At 42.6% G+C, this 13466-nt stretch overlaps 1 protein-coding gene and 1 long non-coding RNA gene across 6 annotated transcripts in view; one reads left to right on the forward strand and one right to left on the reverse strand.

Moving 5' to 3' along the window:
• LOC145512731 (transmembrane and coiled-coil domain-containing protein 5B-like) overlaps positions 1-8455 on the forward strand; it is a 50489-nt gene extending 42034 nt beyond the window's left edge. For 3 of the 5 annotated variants that reach the window (XM_081507039.1, XM_081507042.1, XM_081507044.1), the window contains 7 exons: positions 189-257; positions 1537-1593; positions 2083-2142; positions 2721-2785; positions 6400-6475; positions 6739-6782; positions 8058-8455. In XM_081507039.1, coding sequence (XP_081363165.1) covers positions 189-257; positions 1537-1593; positions 2083-2142; positions 2721-2785; positions 6400-6475; positions 6739-6782; positions 8058-8256 — 570 coding nt within the window. In that variant the 3' untranslated portion in view covers positions 8257-8455. Of the gene's footprint in view, positions 1-188; positions 258-1536; positions 1600-2082; positions 2143-2720; positions 2786-6399; positions 6476-6738; positions 6783-8057 lie in introns of all 5 variants that reach the window. The other 2 variants (XM_081507040.1, XM_081507041.1) reach the window with 2 other exon arrangements.
• Positions 7197-10871, reverse strand: LOC145512733 (uncharacterized). Its single transcript, XR_014058701.1, has 3 exons — positions 10823-10871; positions 10280-10435; positions 7197-9134 (listed from the first exon to the last, which is right to left on the reverse strand). It is a non-coding gene; the product is annotated as an uncharacterized LOC145512733 (long non-coding RNA).
• Positions 10872-13466: the final 2595 nt, after the last annotated feature.

Raw genomic sequence — 13466 nt, forward strand, 5'->3', positions numbered from 1 at the left:
TGTTCAGCTGGCGTGGAGTCAGGCAGATTCCAGAGGAAGGAAGACACACTTTTCTATTAAGCTTCCATCTGGGCTCTGAATTAATTAACCACTGTTCTGCTACTTTGAGACCTTCAAGTCTGACTCTATCCCATGTCTTCATGTCCGGATGCCTTACTCAGTTTACAATTTGGGGGATGGTATTTCAGATTTCAAGGAAATTTAAGAATGTTGGCCTGGATAAAGAAGCCCTAAAGCAGATGTTGGCAGAATTGAAGGTGAGTAGAAAAGCAAATCTACCGATTTTCTGGGAGGTGTGGTGTCATTCTAACTTTGGGAAGGAATAGCTTCCAAGAACCCAGCAGGCTAAGTCTGTCTGTGTGTCCTTTGCTCCCTCTGCTTCACCCCCTGACCTGGGCGGCATTCATAAATTGTTTTGCAGCATTCATAACTCTAGTTTTAGTCACACTGGTGGCAGAGATGACTACAATGCACCCAAGTGAAGGGAATTGCTCCAGAGACCTCTTCATCCATCGGTCAATAGAACATACATTCTGAATGCCCATCGGGACCTGCCCTCTGAAAATTTATTATCTAAATGACACACAAATACAGATAGTTAAGGAAGAAGAGAATACTAACTTCCACAATTGCAGAAGGATAGGTCAAGAATTGTATTTGATTTTCTAACGCATTGTTTATAACTTAAGGGAGGTTTTTTTTTTATTTAATTGAATGTTTTACTAGGTGGCAAACCCAATGAGGGCGTGAATTTTTGTCTGTGTGGTTCACACCTACTTCCCCAGTGCCTAGAATAATGTCTGGCACATGGTAGTAGCTCGGTAAATATTTGTTGAATGAAAAGATGAATTGGATGCCCAGTAGAGGGCAGAAATCCTATTGGGATGCTCTCTGCAGCTTTATGTGGCAAATATGACCACTTGGCTGAGCCCAGAATGCCAGAGCACTCCTGTTCTGTTGTTCTCTGAAAAAGAGGCAGAAGGTTTCTCTTTTGCTCCATTGTTCAGGCTGCATGTGAGTGCACCCAGTGGAGTATAAGACGGAAGAACGGGTTGGCACTTCGGTCAGTAGGACTGGAGGAAGAAGGGTGATTAGGTCCAAAGACTGGGCAGTCAGAAAACGAAGGCTTAAATGTCGACTCTGCCACTGTGTGATTTTAAATAATTTATGCGCTTAACTTCTCCTTGCTTTTGTGTCCTCCTCACCTGTAAATGGGCCAATAATATTGCCCACTCCAGATTGTCATGGTCTGTCCTCACTATATGATAGCCATTATTATCATGCCCTGGGCGTCTCTGGTGGCTCAGCGGTAAAGAGTCCGCCTGCAATGCAGGACACGGCTTGCAATGCAGGAGACATGGGTTCGATCCCTTGATCAGGAAGATCCCCTGGAGAAGGACACAACTTAGAGACTAAACCACCACCACCACCACCATTGTCATGCTCATTGCCTGTCTGGGGAAGGATGAATATTACCCATTTGTTTTCACAAAAGAATGCTCTCAACCTTCTGCTGTCACATGCTGTCTTTAACAGGTGAAACTACAGAAGTCAGCAGAATCCTGTGCCAGTCAAGAGAAGGAACTGGTCAAGGTAGAGGTGGAGTCTCCTCCACTGAGGGTCTGTTCAGGATACAAATGAAACAGAACCCCAAAAGTTTTAGAAACAGAACAGTTGGAGGCATGGGAGGGGGAGGAGCAAGAATATCTGGGAAGTGAATTTCTGATTCACCTGCAGGTAAAGGAAAAGAAAGCTTATATTTAAAGTACTGGTCTTGTCATTCCTTAAATACCCCTCTACCTCAAATACTCAGACACTGTTGTTGAAGCTCATATGTAAGTGCCCTGAAACATCTCCTGATGTCTCATGTAAAAGGCATATGAGAACCTGGGAAAACAACTTTCTTTGCTCAAAATTAGACCCTGCCCATGAATGATGAGATCACCGGCTTTATGATGTGGTTGCTTTCCCTGGTAAGAAGTTGCTAGCTAACTAGCCAAATAGCCAATGCACCAGTTGGGAGCAGCCCAGGCTTCATTGTGATTTAATCCATGAAATTTGTTAATTCTCTTTTCTTTCTAGACAGAGAGTGACTATCAGTCTGTGTATCAGCTCTGTGAGGATCAGGCCCACTACATAAAGGTACACTTCCTCTGGGGACAAGTCATAGTAGAGGCAGGATTGTTCCAATGCCATGGATCCCTTGGTTTCTCATTTAGGCTAAAATCTGCCACTGGGGGAAATACCGTTTATACAACAGCAGCAACAACAAAAGAACCAGATGTATGTTAAGGATTTATTTATACTGGCACATATAGTATTTTTAAGCAATCAACATACAGTATTTTTCTCAATTAGTTTGTCCAGTAACCTTTTGAGGATCATGTTGTTATGATCAAGAGGACACAGGTTCAAAGAAGTTTGGTAATGTGCTCTGAAAACAGCTAGTAAGTGTGAGAGCTGGGGTTTTCCTACAAGCAGGATCCAGAGAGAGAATTCTTTTCCCTTTTTTTCCATATGCATCCATCCAGTCACTGATATCTCCTAATTTTTATTAGAACGTCTTCATACTTGTGTGTGAACAAGTATGCATACATTCTTGCATGCACCATTTGGAAAATTAGGAGTTAGTCTTAAGAGAACCTTTTATCAGTGACATTGAAATGATATATACAGAAATTCTTGATTACGATCAATATCTTTTTTATTTCCATGGGAAGAAATACCAGGAAATTCTGAGACAGATGGAAAAGGAAAAGGAGATGCTGCTTCTTGAAAAAGAAGTGTAAGTTTGGGAAAATGACCTCATTGGTGGGATGAAGCTAGAGTCCCCAGCGGTCCTTGAAGGGCAGAGTACTTCTCAGACCAGTTTGTGTCACCATAAATAGCCCCCAACAAGTTATCCCTGTCAACTTCTGCTCCATGTTCTGTACTGAAAAATCATCAGCATTCAGGCTTCTCTCTTGCCTTTCTCAGCAGTTGGTGTTTAAAAGGTCTCTCTTTTCATGTTCTTTTCATGCATCCTCAGTTGAGTGTTGTTCTTGAAAAAACTGATTGTGCTGACCCCTTTCCCAGGACATGGTGAACCCCCACCGGGGGCCCCAGTGATAGCCATTTCCATACGTTCTGTATGTGTAGACTTGCATGGTTTAGGACTTGACACACTTTCCATTGTTTGCTTATACTCTTTAACTGTGTTATGCATTATATTGTATTATGCAATATACATAGAGTGCACAAATCTCAAGCGGTGTGTTAACACGACTCAGATCAAGATGTAGGACATTCTGAGTGCACCAAAAGGCTCCCCGTGCTCTCTTCTCAGTCATCATTGCTCGCAAAGGGAACTGTGATTCTAGCTTCTATCGTTTCTTCTTGGTTTCGTCTGACCTTGAATTTCATGTGAACTCAGTATGTTCTCTCTCGTCTCTGGCTTTCACTGACATTTATCCACATTGCTGTGTGGCTCTGTGGTTCATCTTTTTCCTAGCTATATATAGTATTCTATTGTAGGAATATGGCACAATTGATCTATTTTACCATTGATGAACATTTTGGTTATTTCCATGAACATTTGGGTTATTCAACTAAAGTTGTTGTAAACATTTTTGTTCATGTATTTTGGTTGACATATATACTCTTTTCTGTCATATACCAAGGAGTAGAATTCCTAAGTCATAACGTATACATATCTGTGGCTTTACCAGACAAAGTCAAATGATTTTCCAAAGTGGATTACCAGAATCTCCTCCAATGAGAATCTATATTAGTTCCAGTTATTTCTGTTCCTCATTTTCACTTCATATTTAGTCTTTTTAATTTTAACCACTCTGGCAGGAGTATGCTGCTGCTGCTGCTGCTGCTGCTAAGTCGCTTCAGTCATGTCCGACTCTGTGCGACCCCATAGACGGCAGCCCACCAGGCTCTGCTGTCCCTGGGATTCTCCAGGCAAGAATACTGGAGTGGGTTGCCATTTCCTTCTCCAGTGTATGAAAGGGAAAAGTGAAAGTGAAGTTGCTCAGTCATGTCCGACTCCTAGCGACCCCATGGGTCTGCAGCCTACCAGGCTCCTCCACCCATGGGATTTTCCAGGCAAGAGTACTGGAGTGGGGTGCCATTGCCTTCTCCGGGCAGGAGTATAGTGATATCTAATTTTTATTTTAATAATGCATTTCACTATTGATTATTAATATATATACCTTAAAATGCTTATTTGAAATTTGGTTATCTGCTTTTATAATGTCTTTTGCCTTTATTTGGGAGATTATCCATCTTTTTCTTATTGGTTAATAGAATTTCCTTATATTTTTTTCATGAGGTCCATTGTCAGATATGGACGGACACACACACATATATATATTACAGTCATTTCTATGGCTTTTCTGTTTTACTCTCTTAATGGAATCTTTCGATAAACAATTTCTTAAGTTTAAAGAAATACAATCCATGAAAGTTTTTTCTTTTCTTTTTTTGCTCAGTGCTTTTTCTCGGTAATAAAACTATTCTTTAATGCTTTCCCAAAGAATTTTCTGTTTGTTTTGCCTTTTACATTCAAATGAATGTAAATATTCATATCAAATTTGGTTTTTTTTGTTGTTGTGTGAGGTAGAGATCAAGATGCATTTTTTCCATGTGTGGATAGCCAGTTGGCCCAGCATCATGTATTTAAAAGAGCATGCATTTTCAGTGGTGCCTTGTTTTATAAGTAAGGTGACATATTAATATATGTGTGAGTCTGTTTCTGGATATTTTATTCTGTACCATTAGTTTGTGCCTCTATCCTGTGCCAGTACTACACAAGCATAGAGGCATAGACTACAAGCACAGACTATCAGAATTCTTAAAGAGATGGGAATACCAGACCACCTTACCTGCCTCCTGACAAATCTGTATGCAGGTCAAGAAGTAACAGTTAGAACTGGACATGGAACAATATACTGGTTCCAAATTGGAAAAAGAGTATGTCAAAGTCGTATATTGTCACCCTGCTTATTTAACTTATATGCAGAGTACAACATGAGAAACGCCAGGCTGGATGAAGCACAAGCTGGAATCAAGATTGCTGGGAGAAATATCAATAACTAACCTCAGATATGCAGATGACACCACCCTTATGGCAGAAAGTGAAGAAGAACTTAAAAAGCCTCTTGATGAAAGTGAAAGATGAGAGTGAAAAAGTTAGCTTAAAACAACATTCAGAGAACTAAGATCGTGGCATCCGGTCCCATCACTTCATGGCAAATAGATGGGGAAACAGTGAGAGACCTTATTTTGGGGGGTTCTAAAATCACTGTAGATGGTGACTGCAGCCATGAAATTAAAAGATGCTTGCTCCTTGGAAGAAAAGTTTTGACCAACCTAGACAGGATATTAAAAAGCGGAGACATTACTTTATCAACAAAAGTCCATCTAGTCAAAGCTATGGTTTTTCCAATAGTCATGTATGGATGTGAGAGTTGGGCTATAAAGAAAGCTGAGTTCCGAAGAATTGATGCCTCTGAACTATGGTGCTGGAGAAGACTCTTGAGAATTCCCTGGACTGCAAGGAGATCCAATCAGTCAATCCTAAAGGAAATCAGTCCTGAATATTCATTGGAAGGACTGATGTTGAAGCTGAAACTCCAATACTTTGGCCACCTGATGCGAAGAGCTGACTCATTTGAAAAGACCCTGATGCTGGGAAAGATTGAAGGCAGGAAGAGAAGGGGATGACAGAGGATGAGAAGGTTGGATGGCATCACTGACGTGATGGACATGAGTTTGAGTAGGCTCCGGGAGTTGGTGATGGAGAGGGAAGCCTGGCATGCTGCAGTCCACGGGGTCACAAAGAGCCAGACACGACTGAACGGCTGAACTGAACTGAACTGAGTCTGAGGGCAAGCTAAACTTGATGTGAAGGTCAATTTAAAAGTCTTGAGGGAACCGTACAGTCTTTCTGGGATAGAAAATAGAGGACAGAGCTCAGGGTAGTCAAACTGCTGGATTAAAAAACAGAGAGCTAGAGCTGGAGAGTCTCAAGTTTTATCTAAACTCTGACCAAATCACCAGCGGACTTCCAAAACCATGCACTCCCAAGGCATTCTGTGGCCAGCTGAGGATATCAGATCAGACCTGAACTGGAGTTTGAACTGCCAGCAGGAGACAGACTGTTTGCAGTGTTTAGCCAATATCAGGGTTCTGTCATGGTTACTCTTCATTGGTCGTCTTTTCTCTTGAGAGTGGACCACATTTTCCTGTTTCTTTGCATATTGACCAATTATGAATTTTGAGTATTTTGCCCTGTGAATGTTATCAAGAATCTAGGAATAAATCACATACATTGCATGACTTAGAAAAGCATCTCTCATCGGTCCCACAGATTATGTTACTTAATTCTTGGATCTGATCTTTGTCACCCAGATGCAAAGCCCAGAACAACTCTGCCCAAATAGTGAAACCAGGGTCAATTCTGGTGGAGACCATCCAAAACGATATGGTAAGTTTACATCGTCCCAAATTGGAGTTTTCCTCTGTCCTTTCCTACCCTGGCTTCCCCCTTCCTGCCCCCTGCCGCCTTCCCTTCTTTTCGGTAACCTTAGAGGTAGGAAGTTAACAAGGCTCAGTACCTTGCTTCACACCACAGCAGCTAGCAAGTGGCAGAGCCGGTGACTCCTGGGTCAAGCTCTTAGCCACCCTACTGCACAGCCTCTCTGTGAGCACATGGACAGGCACACCTCCGGCTTTTATTGCTTCCCACAGGAGAAGACCATCATTAAGAAACAGAAGAAAATCTTTTGGTACAGGTAAGTGTTAGAATCTTGTGTTTTCTAGTCTAGGTCATGCTCACTCTGTAGAAGTAAGTGACTTGATAAGAGCATGTAGAATAAGGATAAACACATCCACCAAGCAGAAAATATCAGGCAGCCCCAGATTTCTGCCACCTCTCCCTTTCTTCTTTTCTGAAAACCAGAGTTATGTAGGACTTGGTGGCTGGAGAAAATGGCTGTTTTGGAGACGTTTAAGGTGAAGCTTGCACTTTAATTTCAATTTCCATTCTTAAGACTCATAGTAGGGCTCTTTTCTATTTTTTCAGATCCTGAACCTGATAATCTGCTCTCCTCTTTATTGGAAAGAGAGTTCAAGGCGCATTAATTTTCTTAATTCTTTTACTGCAGGCTGTAAAATTTTAGAGGAAAAAATCACTTGAACTCTGTGCCTTTTCTTTTTCAATTTCTTTTGACTTAGTCTCCTTAGTCATCAAGGAGACTAAGATGCTCCATGTGGCACTTTAATGAAAAGCTTCAATTTGTGACGTTTTGCCATAGTTAAAGACAGAAAGCCTTGGGCCAGTTTTCAGGGTGGAATTTTCTTGGGTGCACACGAGAAAACACATGCACACAACCTATTATTGTTTCCATTTCTTTTTCTTTCTTATTTTCTTTTTTTCTTCCTTCCTTTCTTTTTTGGCAACACCATGTGACCCATAGGATCTTAGTTCCCCGACCAGGGATTGAAACTGCACACTCAGCAGTGAAAGCCCACATGGAGTTCTAACCACTGGACTACCAGGGAATTCCCGAGTTGGTTTCTTTTGGCACTTGATGTTTAGCAAAAGAACACAACCCAATCATTTTCTGTGGATGTTGAGGTCAGAGATGGCCCAGACATATTTCACATTCTAAAAGTTCTTGCTATAGTAGAGTGAGGAGGACCACTGATGATGAGACTCACAAGACCGACAGTTCTGGATCTCTGCTGACAACCCCCACAAAGGCCTGCATATATAGTACCTGGAAGGTCTTATCCTTCTGCATCTCCAACTCTTCTGTGTGGACGTCTATTCTGTTGGAGGGCTTAAAAGTCAGGAAGGTTGTATCCCAGTCCTCACCACCACATCAGTCTTTTTCTATTATCACCTACCCCCTGCCCTCACCCTTTGTGTCTGCATGCCCCACTTCCCCATCAGGCTGGCCCAAAGAAAGCAATTCACAGTCATTTATGAAGGTGAGGTTCACCTCCTGCTGCTGCTTCCTGGGCTGTCTCTTTCTCCCATGCTAACGATGAATGTCTCTCTGCAGGCATTTCAGGTATTTTATCTTCATGGTCATGATCTTCTTTAGGCTGCTGGGTTACGTGCTTTTCTACCTGCAGTACATAAACCCAGACCTCCTTGTGGACGCCCTGCCTGTGGTCATGAGCAGAGACACCTTGAAGAGGCTGAGGGATTTCTTATTTCCCTTCCTCACTCTAGAGGTGGAAGAAGTTCTACCACATTAGTCTGGAGTGACCTGGGGGCTTCACACTGCACCCAAGTGGAGAGGAGGGCAGGGCTGTGGCCCCCAAGTGGGGAATGGGCCAGGAAAGAAGTAGGAGCTCTGATTCAGAGCTGCTGCTTTGACATCTAACCTCTTCATTCTCTTCACATGCTTTTTCTCCAGAGTGTCTCTCTTTCAAATAAAACATATGTTTGATCAGAGTTCACTGTGTTGGTCTGAGAATTTGGTCCATGGGTCCTTTAGGGAAGATAACCATACATTATCTTCCCTAAAGTTCTCTTATTTTATATTATTCTATGTCTTATAGGAGTAGGATAGCCTGAAAAGCTGACCTTTTACATGTACACAGATGGTTACTCATTCTCAATTGAGAAGAAAATTACCCTAAAATTCAAGTGCTATAATAAAATCAAATCATAATGCAAATGACTTCCCTCCCATAATGCCCCCTCTGATCCTTCCAAATGCTGCTGCCACTTTCTCCGGGCTTCCGTTACTGGCCTGCCCACTTCTGCCTTGCAGTATCATTACTGCCTTGAGGGTGGGGCTTCTCATACCTAGATTCTGTGTCAGCACACATGGCCCCAAGCATAGTGTCTTTACAAAGACTCCTTGGAGAGCAGTGTCTACTGGATACTGAAGCTGAGTAGTGGAGGCATCTTCCTTTGGGAGCTCCTTCCTCCTATGCATTTCTGAGGCCCTTGCTTTCTCCTTCCAAGACCATTCTCTTGCAAAGGTTTTAACTGAATTTCACTTGCACAGCAATGTTGAGGTGGAAGAGACACATTGTGTATTCGCTTTGGCTGCAGACATGACCCTATCCCGCATTTTCTTTTGGGGGTCTAAGGAGGAGAGGGTGAATGAATGGTCTCAAGACTCCTAAAGAAAAAAAAAAAAAATTTTTAAAAACTGATCAACACCACCCTCTAGTGGCCAAATACAAGCTCTATTGCATTTCAGCGGGCTTCCCTCCAAAAGGCAGGCGTGCGATGAACAAATTGAAGCAGAAATATGGGTCTTGGACAATTCTCTGAGCTCTAAGAAGTCCAATTAGTGTTCGTTCATTCATTCATTCAACAAATATTCACTGAACCTTTTTCTTGGTCCAGGCTCTGGAATTATAGCAATGAATGAAACAGCAAAAAATCTGCTCTCATTGCGGTGGGTGTGTACATGCTCAGTCACTAAATCATGTCCAACTGTTTGCAAACCCATGGACTGTAGCCCACCAGGCTCTTCTGTCCATGGGATTTCCCAGGCAAGAATACTGGAGTGGATTGCCATTTCCTCCTCCAGGGGATCTTCCTGACTGAAGGATCAAACCTGCATCTCCTGCGTTACAAGCAGATTCTTTACCACTGAGCCACCTGGGAAGCTGTAGTGGGTAGAGTCAGATAATAAATTATTAAAATATAAAAATATCAGATGATATTAGGACATGGAGGAGGAGGAAAGAAATGATGATGAGCAGCAGTTACAGCGTTCCCTTGAGAAGGTAGCATTATAACCAAGACCTGAAGGAAATGAAGGCATGTGGGTACCAAAGTGGGTGGCTGAGCCAACTAGGAGGCGGCAAGTACCTGGCCTAGAAAGTGGAGTGTGCCTCTTGTTGCTTTTGAGTTTTCTTTGCTGATTTCCTGCTCACACCTCTCTAATAATCCCTTCATTAAACTCTCTTCCTTGGAATCCTCCGAGCTGAGTTCTGGTTCCTACCAAGATCCTGGCTGATCCTCTGTTCACTGGCCAGACGCATGCCTGAGACTGGAGGATTTCAGCACTGGGCTGATTCTAAACTACAGGTGTATGTGAGGAAAACACCTGCAACTGGCCAAGAGAAGTATCCACAGAACACGACTTCCTGAGTCATTCCCACCTCTGGTCACACAGTCCCTCATAAGTGCATAAAATGCCTAGGTGCTCCTCCAATACCCAGCCCTTCTCATATCACATCCTAGATAGATGTGGGCCCATCCCAATCAAGACTGGCTAGGAAATAACGGGTTAGGAAAATTGTGGCTAGGTACCTCCTCATTTGTAGTCAGCGATCCACTGGGGACTGAAACCTTAAAGTTGTGTTGGAAATTCACATTGCAGAAGCACAGTGACCTTGTCTGCCACCAGGAGAGCCTGGCTCCAAGTAGGAAGCTGGGTCCTGAAGGGCCTGGAAAACATTCAAAGTTCTGGGAAGAACAAGAGTGGTTACTGCTGCTTTAAATGAACTGAGCTGGACATTGGACTTCCAGCAAATGGGAGCTTATCATATCCGACCCTCACATATCCATCAGTTTCTGAAAGATTGTAACAAAATGATATAACACACCTTTCACAGCAAAGGGCACACGGTGGGCATTCAACCACATGTTTCCTTTCTATTTTATGAGAGTTTGCCTTCATCTAGCAGTTAACCTTGCATAGCAACACAGCAAAGTGACTGCCTCTTGTATATTTTAGTCACTAAAATGAATAGCCTTCTGTTCTCCAAATGAACATTTGCAAGTCCTCTGAGCTGTCACATGACACGGCTTCTAGATCTTGTATTATCTGATTTACCCTTCCCTGGCACCTACCGAGATGAACAGAATATACTACAGGTGAGGTCTGTTTGGCACAGTGTGTGTGTGTGTGTGTGTGTGTGTGAGTCACTCAGGCGTGGCCAGCTCTTTGTGACCTCATGGACTGTAGCTTGCCAGGCTCCTCTGTCTATGGAATTCTCCAGGCAAGAATACTGTAGCCCTATTATCCCTTTAGTTTAAACAACTATAACTTTATTATACTGCCTAAAATTTCATTAGCCATTTTGGCTGCTGTATCTCTCAAAAATATGAGCTTGGAGTCAACCGAGATTCTTAACCTTTTTGGACATGAATTATTTTTATCCTACATCTTCTCTGTTTTTTATTTGTACAGATTTTTTAAAAAAATCATACTAACAAAATGATGCTAAAAACCATGTAGGACTTATCCCTTGCTCTATTAAATTTCATTTGTTGGTTTGGATGCTTTGTTTCAGTCTGTTGCAATCAAAACTCCGACTGTATGAAGGAGTTACTGGTCCATTTAATGACCAGAGACACCTGATAGAGTAGACATTGCTCAACTTTGGGTGGAGAGAAGTCTTTGGTTTTGTAATAATTGTTGACCCCAGGCAGCTAGTTAACCCTGGCTTTAAAGTAGCTCATTACACTCTCCCTCAGGAAATTGTTATAGCTGTTGCCAAGTTTTTTCCTCCAGTATTCTGAAATGGAGTATCTCTGGGGCTGAAGGCTTGAATTCAGTTAAATGGATTAAGTGCTTTCCTTGTATCTTTTCACCTATCGTAAAACTTGGACCTGTTAACTATTTTGGACTATCTTTCTTATCCATATTAAAGATCAGTTTCTTTGATAGAGAAGGCTGAAGTGGAATAGACTCTTATCTTTTAACATTATATCCCATGCCCTAAGCAGTGGCCCACCCTTCATCTTTCCTATTCCAAACTTAGCACTAGAAGTGCCTTTAAAAAATGCACTTTATAATATCTTTTTGCAAACCCCAGGGTTGTCTAGGAAAAAGCACTAAATAAAGAAGTAAGCCTTGGACACTAGTCTCAGTCTTTTTGTTATGTAGCTGATTTTCTACAAGTCAAATAGTCACATGCCCTCTCTGGGCCTATGATCTCTATCTCCTGGTTTGGTGAACCGCCTGATATTATCCAGAAAGTACATGGCAGAGCCAGAGCTCACAGGCCACCTCTGGGCTCCTCTAGGACACATGCAACGCGAGTAAGAAAGATGTAATCTTGACCCCTGAAGTCATCTTCGAATACAACACTAATCTGCCGAGTATTAGAACTATTGAATCAGTGCTCATAATCAGTTACTTTTCCATTACTTATTTTCTTGAGATCCAGTATAATTCCTTTCACTGCCTTAAATTTTCCTTTGGAGCTGAATTACTCCTCTAGTTTAATGATTCCCATTAAAATAAAAGATAACTTGGATAAATGTTTTATCAAGGCATTGAGGGCCATTTGTATCTTAGTACAAATACAAAGTGGAAGAACTGGATTTTACAGGGGGAAGGGAGGAGCTGAAAGAAAGATTAAGGCCCTTGTCACCTGGAGGTGGGTGAGGGTATTAAATGGTAGTAACAGGGAAGCTGAAGTAAGTGGTAGAATAATAACTCTATCTAGAGAAGTTTTGCCACAGCCCTTGAGGAGTCCATGTGAAAGCTTTAGTTCTCACATATAAGCATGCCACGCTCATGTTACATCTTTTAGTACAAAATAATTGGACCTGGAGGAAACCAGACCCTGTCCAGGGGTGCCACTGTCCCCTGAAGATCGCTCTCTTGCAAAGCCCAGTTGAATTGTTCCTGGTAGATCATTCTTCCACACACCGTAGGTACTCACCAGTTAGAACTTCATCAGGTCTTTTAAAATCCTTGTCTTTATGCCTTTATGTCATTCACCCCCTGTGTGTGGCTGCCAGCTTGAAAGAACAACATTAGTGGCTCCCTCTGGGAGTTCAGTGGCCTCTACGGTCCCTGAGATCAAGAGCTGCCAGCCCTGTGGTAGGGACCATGAATGAGCGGGTGCTGCTCCTTCCACTTGCTTGGGCAGGTAGAAGGTTTTCCTGCTCAGCTGGCAAAGCTTCCCTAGTGTGTGACTGTCCACCCTTTGCTAACAGTCTGTAGGAGACTGACCCCTGCTTGGAGCCCAGCATTTATTTTTCTTCTGGGAGGTTTGTTGGAAGATTAGCAAAGCCCAGATCTAGCCTGAGGCTTTTCTCAGCTCCACAGAGCTATTTCACAGAAGAGTGAAGGAAACAAGGGCAGTGACTTTCAGCATTAAAAGAGTCACAATTCAGGGGTTGGTGAGATGGGATGGAGGTGAAGGCTAGGGCAGCTTGGCAGAGGGGAATGTCAAGAAGGTCTGATGAAAAGGGGAATAGATTTCCTGCCTATGGATCCCTCCTTTTGCTAGAATTCTCCTGCTGCAAATGTAGGTGGTTAGGAGATTCTCTACCTCCCAGGACTCTTGGACCTAGAACTACATTTTCAGTCAAGTTTAAACAAAACCACATGAGAGCGTAAACTCTGTACAATTCACAGTAAGTGCTGCAGTCTGAAAATCAGAGGTAAATTTGAGACAAGGTGTTGAAAGATCCATCTGCCTCTCGAGGCACGGTGTGAGCATCTCTGGTCTTCGAGACCAGAGTCACCAAAAGCAGG

The sequence above is a fragment of the Giraffa tippelskirchi genome, chromosome 7 (assembly GCF_054371585.1).
Source record: "Giraffa tippelskirchi isolate mGirTip1 chromosome 7, T2T-mGirTip1v1.2.pri, whole genome shotgun sequence".
NCBI lineage: Eukaryota > Metazoa > Chordata > Mammalia > Artiodactyla > Giraffidae > Giraffa > Giraffa tippelskirchi.